This window comes from Triturus cristatus, chromosome 9 (genome assembly GCF_964204655.1).
Source record: "Triturus cristatus chromosome 9, aTriCri1.1, whole genome shotgun sequence".
Classification (NCBI taxonomy): domain Eukaryota; kingdom Metazoa; phylum Chordata; class Amphibia; order Caudata; family Salamandridae; genus Triturus; species Triturus cristatus.
In genome coordinates this window covers 19,532,362-19,547,694 of record NC_140592.1, presented here as the reverse complement: position 1 = coordinate 19,547,694, position 15,333 = coordinate 19,532,362, and the positions used below count along the sequence as shown (strand labels likewise).

General features: G+C 55.2%; 1 protein-coding gene across 1 annotated transcript in view; it reads right to left on the bottom strand.

The window, feature by feature from the left end:
* Positions 1–15,007, bottom strand: part of LOC146797278 (ankyrin repeat and SOCS box protein 11-like) — an 83,827-nt gene extending 68,820 nt beyond the window's left edge. The window contains exon 1 of the mRNA XM_085627541.1: positions 13,503–15,007. Coding sequence (XP_085483667.1) covers positions 13,503–13,704 — 202 coding nt within the window. The 5' untranslated portion in view covers positions 13,705–15,007. The remainder of the gene's footprint in view (positions 1–13,502) is intronic.
* Between the last annotated feature and the right edge of the window lie 326 nt (positions 15,008–15,333).

Here is a 15,333-nt window from a genome sequence, read left to right as displayed (position 1 = left end):
GGAGCGAGGAGCTCACGGTTCGAACCACGGCGCCGGCTGCAGTTCACCTCAGCACCATGTGACTCTAGGCAACAGCTCACTTTGGGACATTTTATCAAGAAATGGCGTTAAAATTATCGCCGCTTTAGCCGCAGAAAACTGCTGCTAAAGCGGCGATAATGGGCTTGATACTATGCCGCAGAAAATTCCCATAGAAGCCCATGTTCTGGTGTCAACATGGGATTCTATTGGAATTCTCTGCGGCATATTATCAAGCCCATTATCGCCACTTTAGCGGCAGTTTTCTGCCGCTAAAGCGGTGATAATTTTAACGCCGTCCTTGATAATATGCCCCTTAATCTCCCCGACGACTCCCAGACCCTCGAGACCCTTAGGGGTGATTAGTTTGTGCTTAACAAATACCGGGTTTAAATTGCTATGAATCAGGCTATAGAGAAGGTCACAGAAATAAAGTCATGGGCAATGGAAACCCGGCCTCCTCGATCTCCTTGACCTGACAGAGGAGTTTGGCAGTGGTGATCACAACATTCTATGCACCACACTTGAATCGAGACTAAAATAGTGCAAATCTCCCCTACATGGAAAGCTATCCGTGTGTAGCTACACTCAGTCACCAGAACTGGAGACCAGTTAACCCCCCTCACCATCATCAACTTTCAGAGTTCCTCAAGGCCTGTCCTGGTCTGCATGCTGTTCAGCCTGAACCTTCGACCCTTAGGTGACCCGGTGAAGCTCTGTGTGGGAAACCTATCAACACTTTGTTCCAAGTGTGCATCAGAAAATTGACCCAACCCCAGAACAAAAAGTTGAGTCAGAATTTGTATTAGTAGGAATAGCTTTCCCCCCCCCCATGGATAACGTCCCCCCATGGATAGCGCTCCCCCATCCCCCCCCCCCATGGATAGCGTCCCCCCCCATGGATAGCGCTCCCCCATCCCCCCCCCCCCCCCCAATGGATAGCGTCCCTTAGATGCACTGTTGGATTCCGAGTGAAAGATTGTAATCAAATGTTCATTGATGATCGGCTTCCAGTAATACACAGTTTCATTAACGACGCCGATTTCATTCCTTCAAGGATTTCTTAATTCAAGAAGAACCAAATGTTCATAGTTAAGAGCACTGCATTTGCAACATATTCCATGAATCCATGAATCAGATGAATCATGCAAATTTGAAATCATCCCAATGCATTGTGGGCTTCTTCAGCCCTTCATCAGGGATGTCAATTGCAAAAGAATCAATAGAAAAGGTGAGATGAAGTGAGGAAGCGACTGTCATGGCGCGGGAACGTCGATCGCCAAGGATAAGTATCGTGAGGGTGAAAACTTGATCAAGATCGATAGAAAGACTCATGTCGTGTGACGTCACTGTGCACCGCACACACAAAGGGCAGTCTTGTAGTGTGCATGACATCACCTAAGCTATAGGAGCGTGATGTCAAAGTACACCGGCTGACCTACTGTCAGAAAGGGATATCGCACAGCCTACCATTAATGGGAATCTTATGAGTGGAAGAAAACAGACCAGTGACGCCTTGGGAGTAAAACACTTGCGCCGAACATCCCACAGGACTCCGCACTAGAAGTAACAGAGAAACTACTGGTTCCAAAAGCAGGCCAGAGAACAGATACCAGTCGAATTCATCCTAGATGGTGCCCATGTGGTTCCGACACGAAGCATCTTTGAATATGAGGGCGATTTATTCCTACCGACCCACGGCACTTTCATGGGCAGCACCTGCGCCCCCAGTTTGGCATGCCTCTACGTGCACAACTTTGAGAGTAAATACATCTAGAACGAGGAGAACCTTTTTGTGATCCAAATGAGGCCATGGAAGAGGTGCGAGCATGTAGAGGAGACTGATCTGCATGTTTTGCTTTTCTGTCCCTCTTATAACAGGGCTCGTTATAAATGGATCATTTCCCTTTGCAAATTAAGAGGTCTTAGGGATTATAAGGAAGTTTTTAGACTATTAAAATATGATACGACCCCTGTGTTTGTCTTTGCCACTTCGAGATTTCTCCTCTCCATGTGGTTCGTAAGAAATGCAATGATCAAGGCAAACCATGTGTAGTATTATGTTGTTTTATCTACAGATCCACTGTTCCTCTCTTTGGTCATTAACTGTTTTTATTCTTGATATTGCTTTTTAAGCATATTTTAACTATCTTATCTATTGTTTTATGGCTGAGTATGTATTGTGAATTTTTATCATTGTATTTTTCTACTATATACCTGTGCTTTTATGGTTTTTGACCGAAATAAAGCTAATGATGAAATGATATCCTGGTGATCTGGAAGGCACCAAGAGGAAGCCATTGTCTTCATGAACTGTCTTAATATGAGTCACCAGGAGATGCCTCTCCTGGACCTGCCCATCTGCCCTGAAGAGGGAATCCTGAAAACGGAGATAGACGACAAAAAGAGTCTCTTAAGATTTGAGAGTTACCGCCCCCGCTCATTGAGGGATGGTCTACCCATAGGACAATTCCTTAGGCTAAGATGCAACTGTACGGAAACTACAAAATACAAGGAACATGCCAATATACTCAGCACAAAACTAAGAGAAAGACACTATCCGGAAAGCATAATAACAAGGGCAAAAAGAGAGCCATGAATCAAAAGAGAGCCATGAATAACAACAGAGAGGGGGGCGTGGCTAGCGAGCCACAATGGCGGACGCGACTCTCTAGAGCTCCGCTACCTTTTCCCCGACTTATCCTGTAGTCGGCGATCCTGCGGTGCTGTCCTCGCCACTGAAACCGGCCGCGGGGTGCTGTGCGACGGAGGAGGTGTTGGCGGAGACCCGGAGAGCTGTGGTACCGGACGACGGGCTGCGGCGCATCGGGGGCGCCCATGTTGGAGGCAGACGAGTGGCGGTTAGGCCGCGAGGGCCGCGAGGCTCTCGCGCGGAGCGCTGACTGGAGACAAACGCGGTGCGGCGGCGGCCGTTGGGAGCGGGCGAGCGGCCCGTGGGGGCAACCTTCCCCCGGTTGCGGCGCCGCGGCGAGGCTGTGGTAAAGAAGGCAGCGGACGCGCTGACACTGCGGAGTTGGAGACGCTGGGGGGCGCCCTGAGAAGAGCTGCCGCTGCTGGGAGCGCCCTGGTGCTGAGGGGCGTGAAGACCGGGCCCAGGAGGCGGCGCACCCAGGTACTGATCGGCGATCGCGGCCCGCTGGGGCAGCGGGCCTTCCCACGCTGGTGGACTGCTGAAGACTGGCCGCGCCGGCCTGGCGCTGAGAGGAGTGAGGAGACGCAGGACCCGAGTGGCGCCGGCCGCACTGTGCCCTACCTGTGAAAAACACGTGCCGCGCGGCGCTGCGGCCTGGGAACCCTCGAGGGCGCCATTCGCGGACACCCGAATGACTCCAGACCCCGCCTGTGCACACATGGGTGCGCCTTGAGGCCCTGCTGAGGTTCTTGCCCTGCCCGGACCCCATACGCCGCATTGGACCTCTAGCGCGGACGGACCGCCCGGCGGGCGGCTGCTGGGCGGGTGAGGACGGCCGCGGGTGCCTGTGGCTGGTCCCCGCCCACAGGGCCACAGACAGTGGCGCTGCTCCGGTGGAGCTAATCCGGAGTACACCGCTACGGCTACCATTGGGGTCGGCTCGGCCGGCGAGCCTGGGAGAGCTGCGAGATCTTAGTGTGGAGGGAGCGGGGCGGCCTGCTTGCCGCGGCTGTCCCTGCCCGCCCTAGCGGGGCATTTGGCGCTGTCGGGCGAAAGTGAAAGGAGCCCACTCGCGCCGTGACTACCTCTGCCCCGCTGGATCTGCGAGAGGAACTGTTGGCTGCGCTGCGGCGTGAAATTGGGAGACCGGCGCCGGCGGAGAGGCGAAATTGGCGGAGAGTGAAGGTACGCTTGGAGATCTGCCCTGCAGGGGGGCGTCAGTGTCCCTGCCTGAGGCGACCCCGCCCGGCCGCTGCTGACCGCCCAGGGAGATGGCTGCCCTCTGTGCGCTGGGACGCGCTGCCTCGCCTGGCTCCCACTGGGTGTGACGCCGCGACTGCAGGCCAAGGGGGACTGGACCGTGGGCTGGCGGCCAAGATGTACTCCATGCTGGCCGCAGTAGAGAAAATAGGGACAACCTTGGAGCAAACTAGGACGTCCCTGGAGAGCCGCATCGATAAAGTCACCTCGGACTTCACGCTCCTCCACGCTGACCACCGCAGGCTGGCGGACACGGTTGCCACCCAGGGGCAGACGTTGTCGGAGATGCAGCCGGTCGCTCGCAGCCACGCAGCTTCCCTACAAGACATGCTGGATCGTATTCACGCCTTAGAAGACAGGGCGGAGGATGCTAAAGGGCGCTCCCGCCGCAATAATGTCCGTGCCCTGGGCCTGCCGGAGGGCGAAGAAGGGCGAAACCCAGAACAATATGTGGAAGACTGGCTGCGGGAGGTCATGCCGCCTGGGAAGCTGTCGACTCACTTCGAGGTGGAAAGAGCTCATCGTGTGCCTGCTCAGAGGCCGCCGCCGGACGCCCGGCCGCGCCCATTCCTGTTCAAGCTGCTCAACTATAGAGACAGGGACGCCATCCTCAGAGAGACCCGTAACATGAATGGTCTGTCGGTGAGCGGCAGTCAAGTGATGCTTTTCCCGGACTACACCACGCTGGTGCAGCGCCGCAGAAACAATTACATGGCAGTGAAACGCCAGCTTCGTGAGCTGGCGCTGCCGTATTCGCTGCTGTTCCCTGCTCGGTTGCGTGTGGTCGAAAAAGGAAAGACTCACTACTTTGACTCCCCGGCGGAGGTCTGGGCCTGGCTCGAGGAGAAGGGACTATGGACTGGGCAGAGGCCGGCAGACCCGGGCGACGGAGCCCGCCCCAGCAGAGGCGGCAGACGTCGTCAGTGACGTGGAGCGGCGCGAGGGATGCCGGCGCGGTCAGTAGCTCCAACGCCGGAGAAAATGCGACAAGAGCGTCGGACAGTGCTGCAGGCGGTCACGACACTGGCCAGCCCGAGCCGGATGGACTCATCGGACCAGGAAGGGCGACTTGAGGTGCTGGTGAGTGGGTCAACGTCTCCGACGACATCCCTCTCCGAGGCCTTCGGTGGGCCGGTGGTTACCCCACAGACTGCTGATGGTATCCTGGACTGAGAGATGGCCTGAGGACTACTGCTGGTGCAAGTACCATGAAATTGACTTATGTCCCTGGGGAGGCAGAGGGTGAGTTTGGGCCCTTAACTGATCTGGTGGTCCTCCTGACCTGGGTGGGGGATCTGTTGTGGTCACGGCTGCTCGCGCAGGATGGGTTTCCCTTGAGGGCAACAGTAGATCTGGGTGGCTCCCGGCGGGCACTTGCCTGCGCCTCACTGGTCGCACCGCCCATCACTGGCAAGCACTTCATAGAGGCACACCACACTTAGATGGCACATGGGGACACCGGTGGCGAACATTCCTCCGCACGTCAATACCCCCAGGTCACACCCTGACCTAGTTTCACCCGCGTAGGGTTACGTAAGTTTGGACGGGCACACTTGTGCGCTTCGCCCCAGCCGTTATACACTTGTTATTGTTAGGTTACTATTGTTACCTCAGATCACAGCTACCTTCCTACACCGCAGCGCACACTGGCTGCCACTTGCACCGCGCCCGGTCCCCCCCGCGCCCTGACGCGGGTTAACATTATTACATGGAACATACGGGGTATGCACACTCCCACGCGGCGGTACTCTGTTTTCGCCTACTTGCAGCGCCACTCAGCCGCACTATTACAGGAGACACACATGATGCAGCCAGAGTTAGAGAAGTTGCGACGGCGCTGGAGGGGCCAGGTGTATGGCACGGTGTACTCAGCACAGGCTAGGGGCAAACTCGTGTGGGTCAGAGCGGGCGTCCCCTTTGTCAGCGAGGATGTGTCTGTGGACACTGAGGGTAGGTACACATTAGTACGGGGAACGCTGAACGGCCAGGCTGTATTATTGGCTTCGATCTATGCCCTGAACGTTGACCAGATACCCTTCCTCGCGCGTCTGTCGCTAGAGGTGGCGCCATACGCCGGTATCCCCTGGCTGCTTGGAGGGGACTTTAATTCTGTCTTAGATGTGCACCTGGACAGGTCGTTCCCTCCGCTCCGCGCGACGGCCGCTGCCTCCACGGCCCGTGTGCGTTGGTTGACTGGCTTTCACAGTGGGGGGTGCTGGATATTTGGCGTACTCGGTGCCCCACGGATCGAATCTACTCTTATTATTCCTCTACGCACGATCTGCATGTGCGGTTGGATAGGATGGTAGGATCCCCGGCGCTGCTGCCACTGGTGGAGAGCGTAGAATATCTGGGGCGCACGCACTCTGACCATAACCCCCTGAGGCTCCGACTTAGCTGGGAGGCGGGTCGTCCTCCCATACCCACTTGACAACTCCAGCCCACGGCGCTGGAGGACCCGGACTTCCGCTCGTCGGTGGAAACCGCGCTCCTCTCCTATTATGAGCTCAATGAGGGCACAGCGAGCGACGCACGGGTGGAATGGGATGCGCTCAAAGTAGTGATCCGTGGTCATTGCTTGGGGACCACATGGAATATGCGGAGGCAGATAGCGGGGTCGCTCACCCGTCTTGAATCCCGGCTGCTTCAGCACGAGCGGGAGGGAGAGGGGGGCGGTGCACGAGCACAACAGTTGGCGGACCTGCGCGCCGAACATGCTGAGCTCCTGGAACGCCTGAGGTGTCTGAACTATGCGGCACACACGGCCCGCACACATGCATCGGCTGACAGGGCGGGCCGACTGCTTGCCTGGCTCTTGAGGCAGGAGGCGACCCGCGCCCCGGTCGCGGCGATACGTACACCAGGGGGAGAGCTCGTGTGCACCCATCGGGACATTCATAGAGTCATGACAGACCATTTTACACAGCTGTACCGTGCGCGAGGGCACTGCTCGGGGAGGATCTCGAGCGGTTTATAGGGCAGGCGTGACTGCCTACGGTCACGGCTGAGCATACGGAGGCCCTCAACTGTCCTCTTACACTGGAAGAGATAGGAGACGCCATCTCCTCAATGGCATCTGGGAAAACTCCGGGCCCCGATAGGTTGCCCACGGAGTTTTATAAAGCCTACCATGAGCATCTGGTGCCGCACCTCCTCGGGGTATATAGGGCGGCGGTTGAGGCGGGCGCACTACCTCCCTCGATGAGTGAGGCCTATTTGGTGTCCCTGCCCAAGCCGGACCGGGACCCCACAGACCTGGGCTCCTACCGCCCGCTGGCGCTTCTCAACACCGACTGCAAGATCCTGGCTAAGGTGCTGGCGGAGCGCTTGGCGCCGGTGGTTGCACACTTAGTCCATGCCAACCAGAATGGGTTTGTGCCGAAGCGCAGTATGTCCTTGAACCTGAGGAGATTTTTCAGGGTGGCGGCAGACAGTACGCAGGAGTGGCCCAGGGCAGGCTGCCTCATATTAGACCTGGAAAAGGCATTTGATTGCCTGGAATGGCGGTACCTGTCGGCACTTCTGCTGCGTTTTGACCTTGGCTTGGAGTTTCTGCAGCTGGTGGGCCTCCATTCCAAAGACCCTAAGGTGCGGGTGCGACTGGGGCCGTACATATCCGCCGCCATACCGAACTGCAGGGGGACCCAGCAGGGATGCCCGCTGTCGCCGCTCCTGTTCGCTTTGGCGATGGAGCCCCTGGCAGCGGCTATACGCGAGCGGACGGCGGCTGGCATACCCCTGGGGGGCACTATACATCAGGTGTCGCTTTATGCCGACGATCTGTTGGTGTATGTGTGGGACATTGATGACATTCCACCTCAGCTGGCCCACGTCCTGCGAGATTTTGTCGCCCTTTCGGGGCTCCGGGTGAACGCCAGCAAATCCTACCTTTACGCGTTCGGCGAGGGGAGGCAGGACCCTGGTTATGTCCTAAACGGCACCAGAGTACAGTGGAGGGGTGACACCTTCCGGTACCTGGGACTCCGCATATACCGTCAGCCGGCGGACCTAATTGACGGTAACCTGGGCAGGGCCTTCACGGCCATCAAATCCCAAGTGCGCTTCTGGAATACGCTTCCGCTCACGGTCACGGGCAGAGTGGCGCTGTCCAAAATGGTGGTCCTCCCGCGGCTCCTGTACTATTTCGCCAACCTGCCTTATTACATCCCGGCGGCCTTCTTCGCCAAGCTGTCGCAAACCCTTAGGGACTTCATCTGGGGGAATAGCCGACACAGGATGTCCCTCAGGAAACTCTACCTCCCAACAGATCAGGGAGGGTTAGAGGCACCCTGCTTCGAGCATTACTACCTAGCGGCCCAACTGCAGTGGATAGCGAGCTGGTTGGCGGATAGGGGTCGCGAGGACACTGCGTTTATGGGCCCACCGTATACACTTGAGCAGTTGTTGGTGCTCTTCCACCCGGCCTCCAGGAGTGCGGCCCCAGCCCCGCTCCTCCTTGCAGTGGCGTATCGCTGTTTCCGCAGGAGCCTATTCCTTACTCCGCACGTACTCTCGTATGCGCCAGCGCTGCCATTGGAAGGTACCCCCAGTGGAGGGGGACCGCTTACTGCCCTTGCGCTTACACAGTGGCGAGAGGCGGACATCCAGACCCTAGGAGATCTGTATCGAGACGGACAGCTCCTCTCGTGCGACTTGCTGGTGGAAGAAGGGGGCCTACCGCCCAGACAGTTCCTGACCTATCACTCCTTAGTACGGACCTTGGGCGCCCGGTGGGGAGATATGGCTATGGAGCCCGGCCAGCACCTAACTATACAGTACTTGCACGTCCTGGGAAGGGGCTGCCACCTGATTAGGTGGTTTGCGGCATCGTTGCGGTCGCACGCGGCGATTTCCCTGGAACCTCTTAGGCACAAATGGGATGTGGACCTAAGGAGGCAGTTGACGGACAAAGAATGGGAACACATACTGAAAAGCCCGGTGCGCATCCCCAGAAACATGCGCCTCAGACAGATACAATTATTCGTCGTCCATAGGGCATATCTCACTCCCGCGGTCCTTAATAGTTACTACTGTCACGCACACGCAAAGTGTCCTAGATGCGCTACACCGGGGGCTGACATCATACATATGCTATGGGGCTGCTGCAAATTACACTCCTACTGGCGCGCAGTTTACGACTCCCTGCACACTATCACGGGGAGGGACATATCCTTTGACTGGGTGGTCTACCTATTGCATCATTTTCGCAGGACGAGCACGACTAAGGTGACATATCGGTTCCTGGATTTAGGGCTCGCGGTTGCCAAGCGCCTCATAACCAGGCGGTGGAAGGCACAGGACCCGCCCCACCCGCGGGCGTGGGGGCGCTCACTCGTTGCATGGGCCGGAGCAGAGGGGACTGCTATTAGGCGGGAGGAGACACTAGGGTTGAGGAAGATGCCCATAGCCGCGCAATGGGAGGAGATGCTTCAGGCGCTCAGACATGCTGAGGTGGGGGATGGGAGGGGTGAGCAGGGGGGGGAGGCGACGTCAAGCCGGGCAGCGGACACTCCGCCGGAGTGACCCTGTAGGGTTCCACACACAACACGCACCCGCACTGGGTGAGAGGGGACAATGCATCCGGACGCGTGATGGCGCGCTGCAGCTTCGTCACTCACTGCAATCGGGGGAGGGGGGGACTACACGGGGGGCAGGGATAGCGATAGGCACACTGGAGCTGGTCTACTGTGGAGGTGGTTGCGGTTCTTTCTGTTTGTTTTCTTATCGTTTCTGGACAGTGGCTGCGGATGCGGCTGCGGGACTCACCGAGATATGCTGATGAGCCCACGCGGGGGGAGGCGGGACTGCATATATCAATATTTGAGATTACTGCCTTTTTAGGGGTTCAATGCAGTGGGGTGGAGCTCATCCAGCTACGACCTAATTATGTATCCTTTCAGTACGCTATGCACTAATGTTCTACCCAGGGAGCTCGTATGCTACTGTACCGAATGTCTGTATTGGTGTTTGACAAAATAACAAAACTAATAAAAACAGATTTAAAAAAAAAAATGAATAACAACAGAGAGGCCTTGAGACATACAACAGAAAAACACATGAACCCAGACATATTTACGTGGTTACATTCACCCCAATATCAAACACAGTGAAAAAAAACTGGTTGTAAAACACTGGAGCATCTTAAACACGGGGAATTTGAGAATGACATCCCCTATGTTCGCATACAAGCAAAGTCAGAATGTACGGGATGTGGTCGCACACACACGCCCAAAAACAAAGAACCCGGTGCAGTCACCACAGAGGCTCTGGAACCCCCCCCTCCCCCTCGCTGGTTATATAACCCATGGGTGGATGTGGAGCGCTGAGCCGATAACCATAGAGAACACGAGCATGCCAGAAAGTACCATATATATAACACCAAACACGATATTACCGAGGGCATACAAACACAAACCCATCTCCCCCCTCCTCCCTTACCTGGACAGTGTCCGATAGATGGGACGGCATAGCGCTCTATACACAATACACTCAGGACAGATAACAATCTATGGACTGTGCACAGTGAGAGATGACATCATTAGCACACAGGTGATAGTGAATGTAATAAGACAGAATCTTGGTTTTCCATCCTCATCCCTCCCAGATTAAGGCCTGGGTTGGGAGTAGCTGGCACCACACTGGTTAATCTAAACTGATAGAGCGGACACTAGGGGGAACGCGCCCCTTCTGTATGCATCGAGAGCCGGTGGTATAACCTCGCTTTTGACCTGGGGGTCTTACTTTCGCCAACTTCATCCTTCACGTTTTGTAGAATGGTGACACAATAGTGAAAAGACACCCTACAAGTGACCACAACTCCCAGGATCCTCCGGGCGTGTGTACGAGCATGGGCTCTGCACGCCGGAGGGTCTGGAAGACACGTGCACGTGCGCACAAAGAAAGAGCGCATCACACACAGAAGGAGCAGACACCCCCTCCCGTTCGAGCCGACAGTTGGCGCCCCTCTCTCAAACTTTGGAGCGGCAGCGAGACTGGACTCCATACAAGACTCCATACAAATGAGAGAACATTACCCCCCGCCAGCATCTCTCCGGGTCTTCAAACTCACCATCAGGGGGCAGCATCAGGAGGGGAACAGCCCCCTCGCGGGCCTTTAAACAGGAAAGTTCTCCGTCTGTGCCATCGTACCAGGCGGCTGTTTCGAAGGGGCGCGGCAGGATGAAAGTGGGCTCTCTGCTTTGACGAGGTGAGTAAATAACGTGTTCGCACACAGGAGGCCCTAAGAATTCTCATACGTGGCAAATGAATTAAGGTCTCAATACTAGAAGCGTCATGACTAATGTTTGCTTATATAATGTTTCTTTTATGAAAACCCTACTGTTGTACATCGCCCTATAAACTAGAGTGTGACCGCAGGAGAGGCCCACCCTAAACGACCATGTGGCAATTAGCCCTTTATGACTGGGTAAAAACACGCTCTGTTTCTCCACGAGCGTACTGTGTCACATATGCACGCTGCGTCTTTTAAATGCGTTCACGTCGCTTCCTCACATTTGATTATTGTCTAAACTGTGATCGGTTTTTTAACAATAAAAATCTTGAGGCTCTGAATATAGGAAGAATAACCCTTCATAATCTAAAGAAGAGATTAATGCACATGGGAGCTTTCCCGCTGCTATACATAAGTCTTACTGCTGCCCTTTTTATCAATTCCCAGGTGAATCTTTAAAAAATCCTATTGGAGAGGTAGGTCCACTCTGCTCTATACATCCATGGTTACCCTGCACTGACTCTTTGTGGGGTAGCGACACATATCCCCTGATGAATGCCTTAGGCCATTCGGCTAGTTATGGGCAGAAACGTGTTGGCGTGATATCTTCTACTCAGTGACCCACATAGGGCTTAAACCAATATATGCCTCCGGAGTCTACCTTCCGGTCATTTTTAGTAAGCCTAGGATACCACCGTAATAAAGGAAACTTTCTGGTTTATCCTGTCTTTTTTTAATGAAAAAAACGGGATCTGAGCTTTATCCAGAAAAGATAAGTAATATCTAAGAACTCCCTCCGGTCAGCCCCCTCCTGAAGTTGAGTCCACCCGGATAGCACCATATCACCAGGGTGCAACGGGGTGGCAAATGACGAAGCATGTCACATTACGCGAGTGAGCCATCCTTGACAATTCTTGTAATTGACTTAATACAGAGAATCAATGAGGTAGTATGGGTAGATAGCCGAGATTGCTCCACCCTGAGCCTGTATATTTTTGCCTCAAGCCAACTAGGCATAGAGTGATATACCAGGGTGTCACGCCATCTTTGTGTTTTTTTATGTGTGTGTGCATTCCACCCTTGAATGGTCAGTGTGTACATATATGCATGGCGAGAGACTGTACGAGTGCATGCAACCTTTGAATGGTCAGTGTGTACACATATGCATGGTGATGGACGGTGCGAGTGCATGCCACCTTTTAATGGTCAATGTGTACACATATACATTATTATGGACTGTGCGAGTGCATGCCACCCTTGAATGGTTAGTGTGTACACATGGCATGGTAATGGAATATGCGAGTGCATACCACCCTTGAATGGTCAGTGTGAACACATATGCATGGCAATGGACTGTGCGAGTGCATGCCACCCTTGAATGGTCCGTCTGTACACATATGCATGGTGATGGACTGTGCAAGTGCATGCCACCTTTGAATGCTAAGTGTGAACACATATGATTGGCAATGGACTGTGCGAGTGCATGCCACATTTGAATGGTAAGTGTGAACACATATGCATGGCAATGGACTGTGTGAGTGCATGCCACCTTTGAATGTTCAGTGTGTACACATATTCATGGCAATGGTCTATGCAGGTGCATGCCACCTTTGAAGGGTCAGTGTGTACACATATGCATGGTGATGGACTATGCGAGTGCATGCCACATTTGAATGGTCAGTGTGTACACGTATCATGCCTGGTGATGGTCGGTGCCACCCTTGAATGGTCAGTGTGTACACATATGCATGACGATGGACTGTGCGAGTGCATGCCACCCTTGAATGGTCAGTGTGTACACATGCATGATGCTGAACTGTGCAAGTGCATGCCACCTTTGAATGGTCAGTGTGTACACAAATGCATGGCGATGGACTGTGCGAGTGCATGCCACCTTTGAATGGTCAGTTTGTACACATATGCATGGCGATGGACTGTGCGAGTGCATCCCACCTTTGAATGGTCAGTGTGTACAAATATCATGCCTGGTGATGGTCGGTGCCACCATTGAATGGTGTGTCTGTGCACAAGGCATGCATGGCGATGGACTGTGCGAGTGTATGCCACCTTTGAATAGTCAGTGTGTACATGTATCATGCCTGGTGATGGTCGGTGCCACCCTTGAATGGTCAATGTGTACACATATGCATGGCGATGGACTGTGCGAGTGCATGCCACCTTTGAATGATAGTGAGTACACATAGAAGGTGATGGGCATTACTTGTGGGTATACTGACCCCACATCATGAAAAGCCAGACATAATGGGCCTCTTGTAGGTATCACTGCCGCCCCCAACCCCTCTTCCCACCACACTCACACAGACGGATAGCCAGGCGTACCTCGTTGTTTGTGTCTCCAGAACTGGCTCCTCTTTGCAGTGCAGGCCACGCTCTGCAAGTAGTCTGGCTTCTCTCCCTTGAAATAGCACCTCTCTGCAGGCAGTGCTGGCTCCTCTATGCAGTGATGGGCCCTCTCTGCAGCCAGTGCCGGCTCCTCTCTGCAGTGCTGGCTCCTCTCTGCAGTGAAGACTCCTCTTTGCATGCAGTGTTGGCTCCTCTATGCAGTGTTGGCTCCTCTATGCAGTGATTGGTCCTCTCTGCAGACAGTGCTGGCTCTTCTTTGCAGTGTTGACTCCTCTCTGCAGTGTTGACTCCTCTGTGCAGTGCTGACTCCTCTGTGGAGTGCTGGCTCCTCTATGCAGTGATTGGTCCTCTTTGCAGTGCTGGCTCCTCTCTGCAGTGCTGGCTCCTCTCTGCAGGCAGTGCAGACTTCTCTCCGCAGTGGTGGCTCCTCTCTGCACACAGTGCTGGCTCGTCACTGCAGGCAGTGCTAGCTCCTCTCTGCAATGCTGGATCCTCTTTGCAGGCCGTGCTGACTTCTCTCTGCAGGGCTGGCTCCTCTCTGCAGTGCTGGTTCCTCTTTGCAGTGCTGGCTCCTCTCTGCAGGCAGTGATGGCTCCGCCCTGCAGGCAAGGTAACCCCTCTATGCAGTGATGGCTCCTCTCTGCAGCCAGTGTTGACTCCTCTATGCAGTGCTGGCTCCTCTCTGCAGTGCTGGTCCTCTCTGCAGGCAGTGCTGACCCCTCTATACAGTGCTGACTCCTCTCTGCAGGCAGTGCTGACTCCTCTATGCAGTGCTGGCTCCTCTGCAGTGCTGGCCCCTCTATACAGTGCCGACTCCTCTCTGCAGTGGTGACTCCTCTCTGCAGGCAGTGTTGACTCCTCTCTGCAGGCAGTGCTGACCTCTCTGCAGGGCTGGCTCTTCTCTGCAGGCAGTGTTGACTTTTCTATGCAGTGCTGGCTCCTCCCTTCCGTGTTGGCTCCTTTGTGCAGTGTCAGCTAAATTCCTCGGTGCGGGCTCCTGTTTGCGTGCCTCGACTCTGCAGTGCTGGCACCCCTGCACAGCTGTTCCAGTCTCTGCAGGCCAGCTCCTCTCTGCAGTGCTGGCTTCTCTCTGCAGCGTCGGCCCTTCGATGCAGTGTCGGATTCTCTCTGCAGTGCTGGGTCCTCTCTGGAATGGATTGCTGGGTCTTCTCTGCAGTGCTTGCTCCTCTCTGGCGCTGCCTTTTCTGTGCAGTGCTGGCCCGTCTCTAGAATGGTGGGTCCTCTCTGCAGTGTCTGCCCCCCTCGGCAGGGCTGCCGCCTCTTGAGTGCCGGGTCCTCTCTGCAGTAAGCCTCCTCTCTGCAGTGCCTGCCCCCCTCTGCCGGTCTGGCGCCTCTTGAGTGCCCGGTGGTCTCTGCAGTGCAGGCGCCGCTGCAGTGCAAGCGCCCAGAGGCCCCACTCCTCCCGGCGAAGCACTACACCTGCTAGTAGCTGCCCTGTGGTTGCTGTGGCCTCATACAGCCTGACCCTGCACGGGAGCTCTCCAGGGTGCTGAAAGGCGCCTCCTCTGCGCAGGCGCAGCAGTCCCTGTGCGTCAGTGTGTGGAGAGTGATGAGCAGGGCGTGATCCGACCAATCACGGCAGCGCTCCGTGGGATTTAACTGAGACAGGGGGCATGACGGGGAGCTAGAGATAATGGGTAAGAAGTGGCAGCAGGTAGAGAGGAGAGACAAACAGTTACAGGTAGAGAGAAGAGACGCAAGCGAAGGGGAAAAAAGAGTACAGCGTGTGACCGAGGAAAGAAGACCGAGAGAAGCCAGGAAGTGAATGGGCGAGAAACGGAGAAGC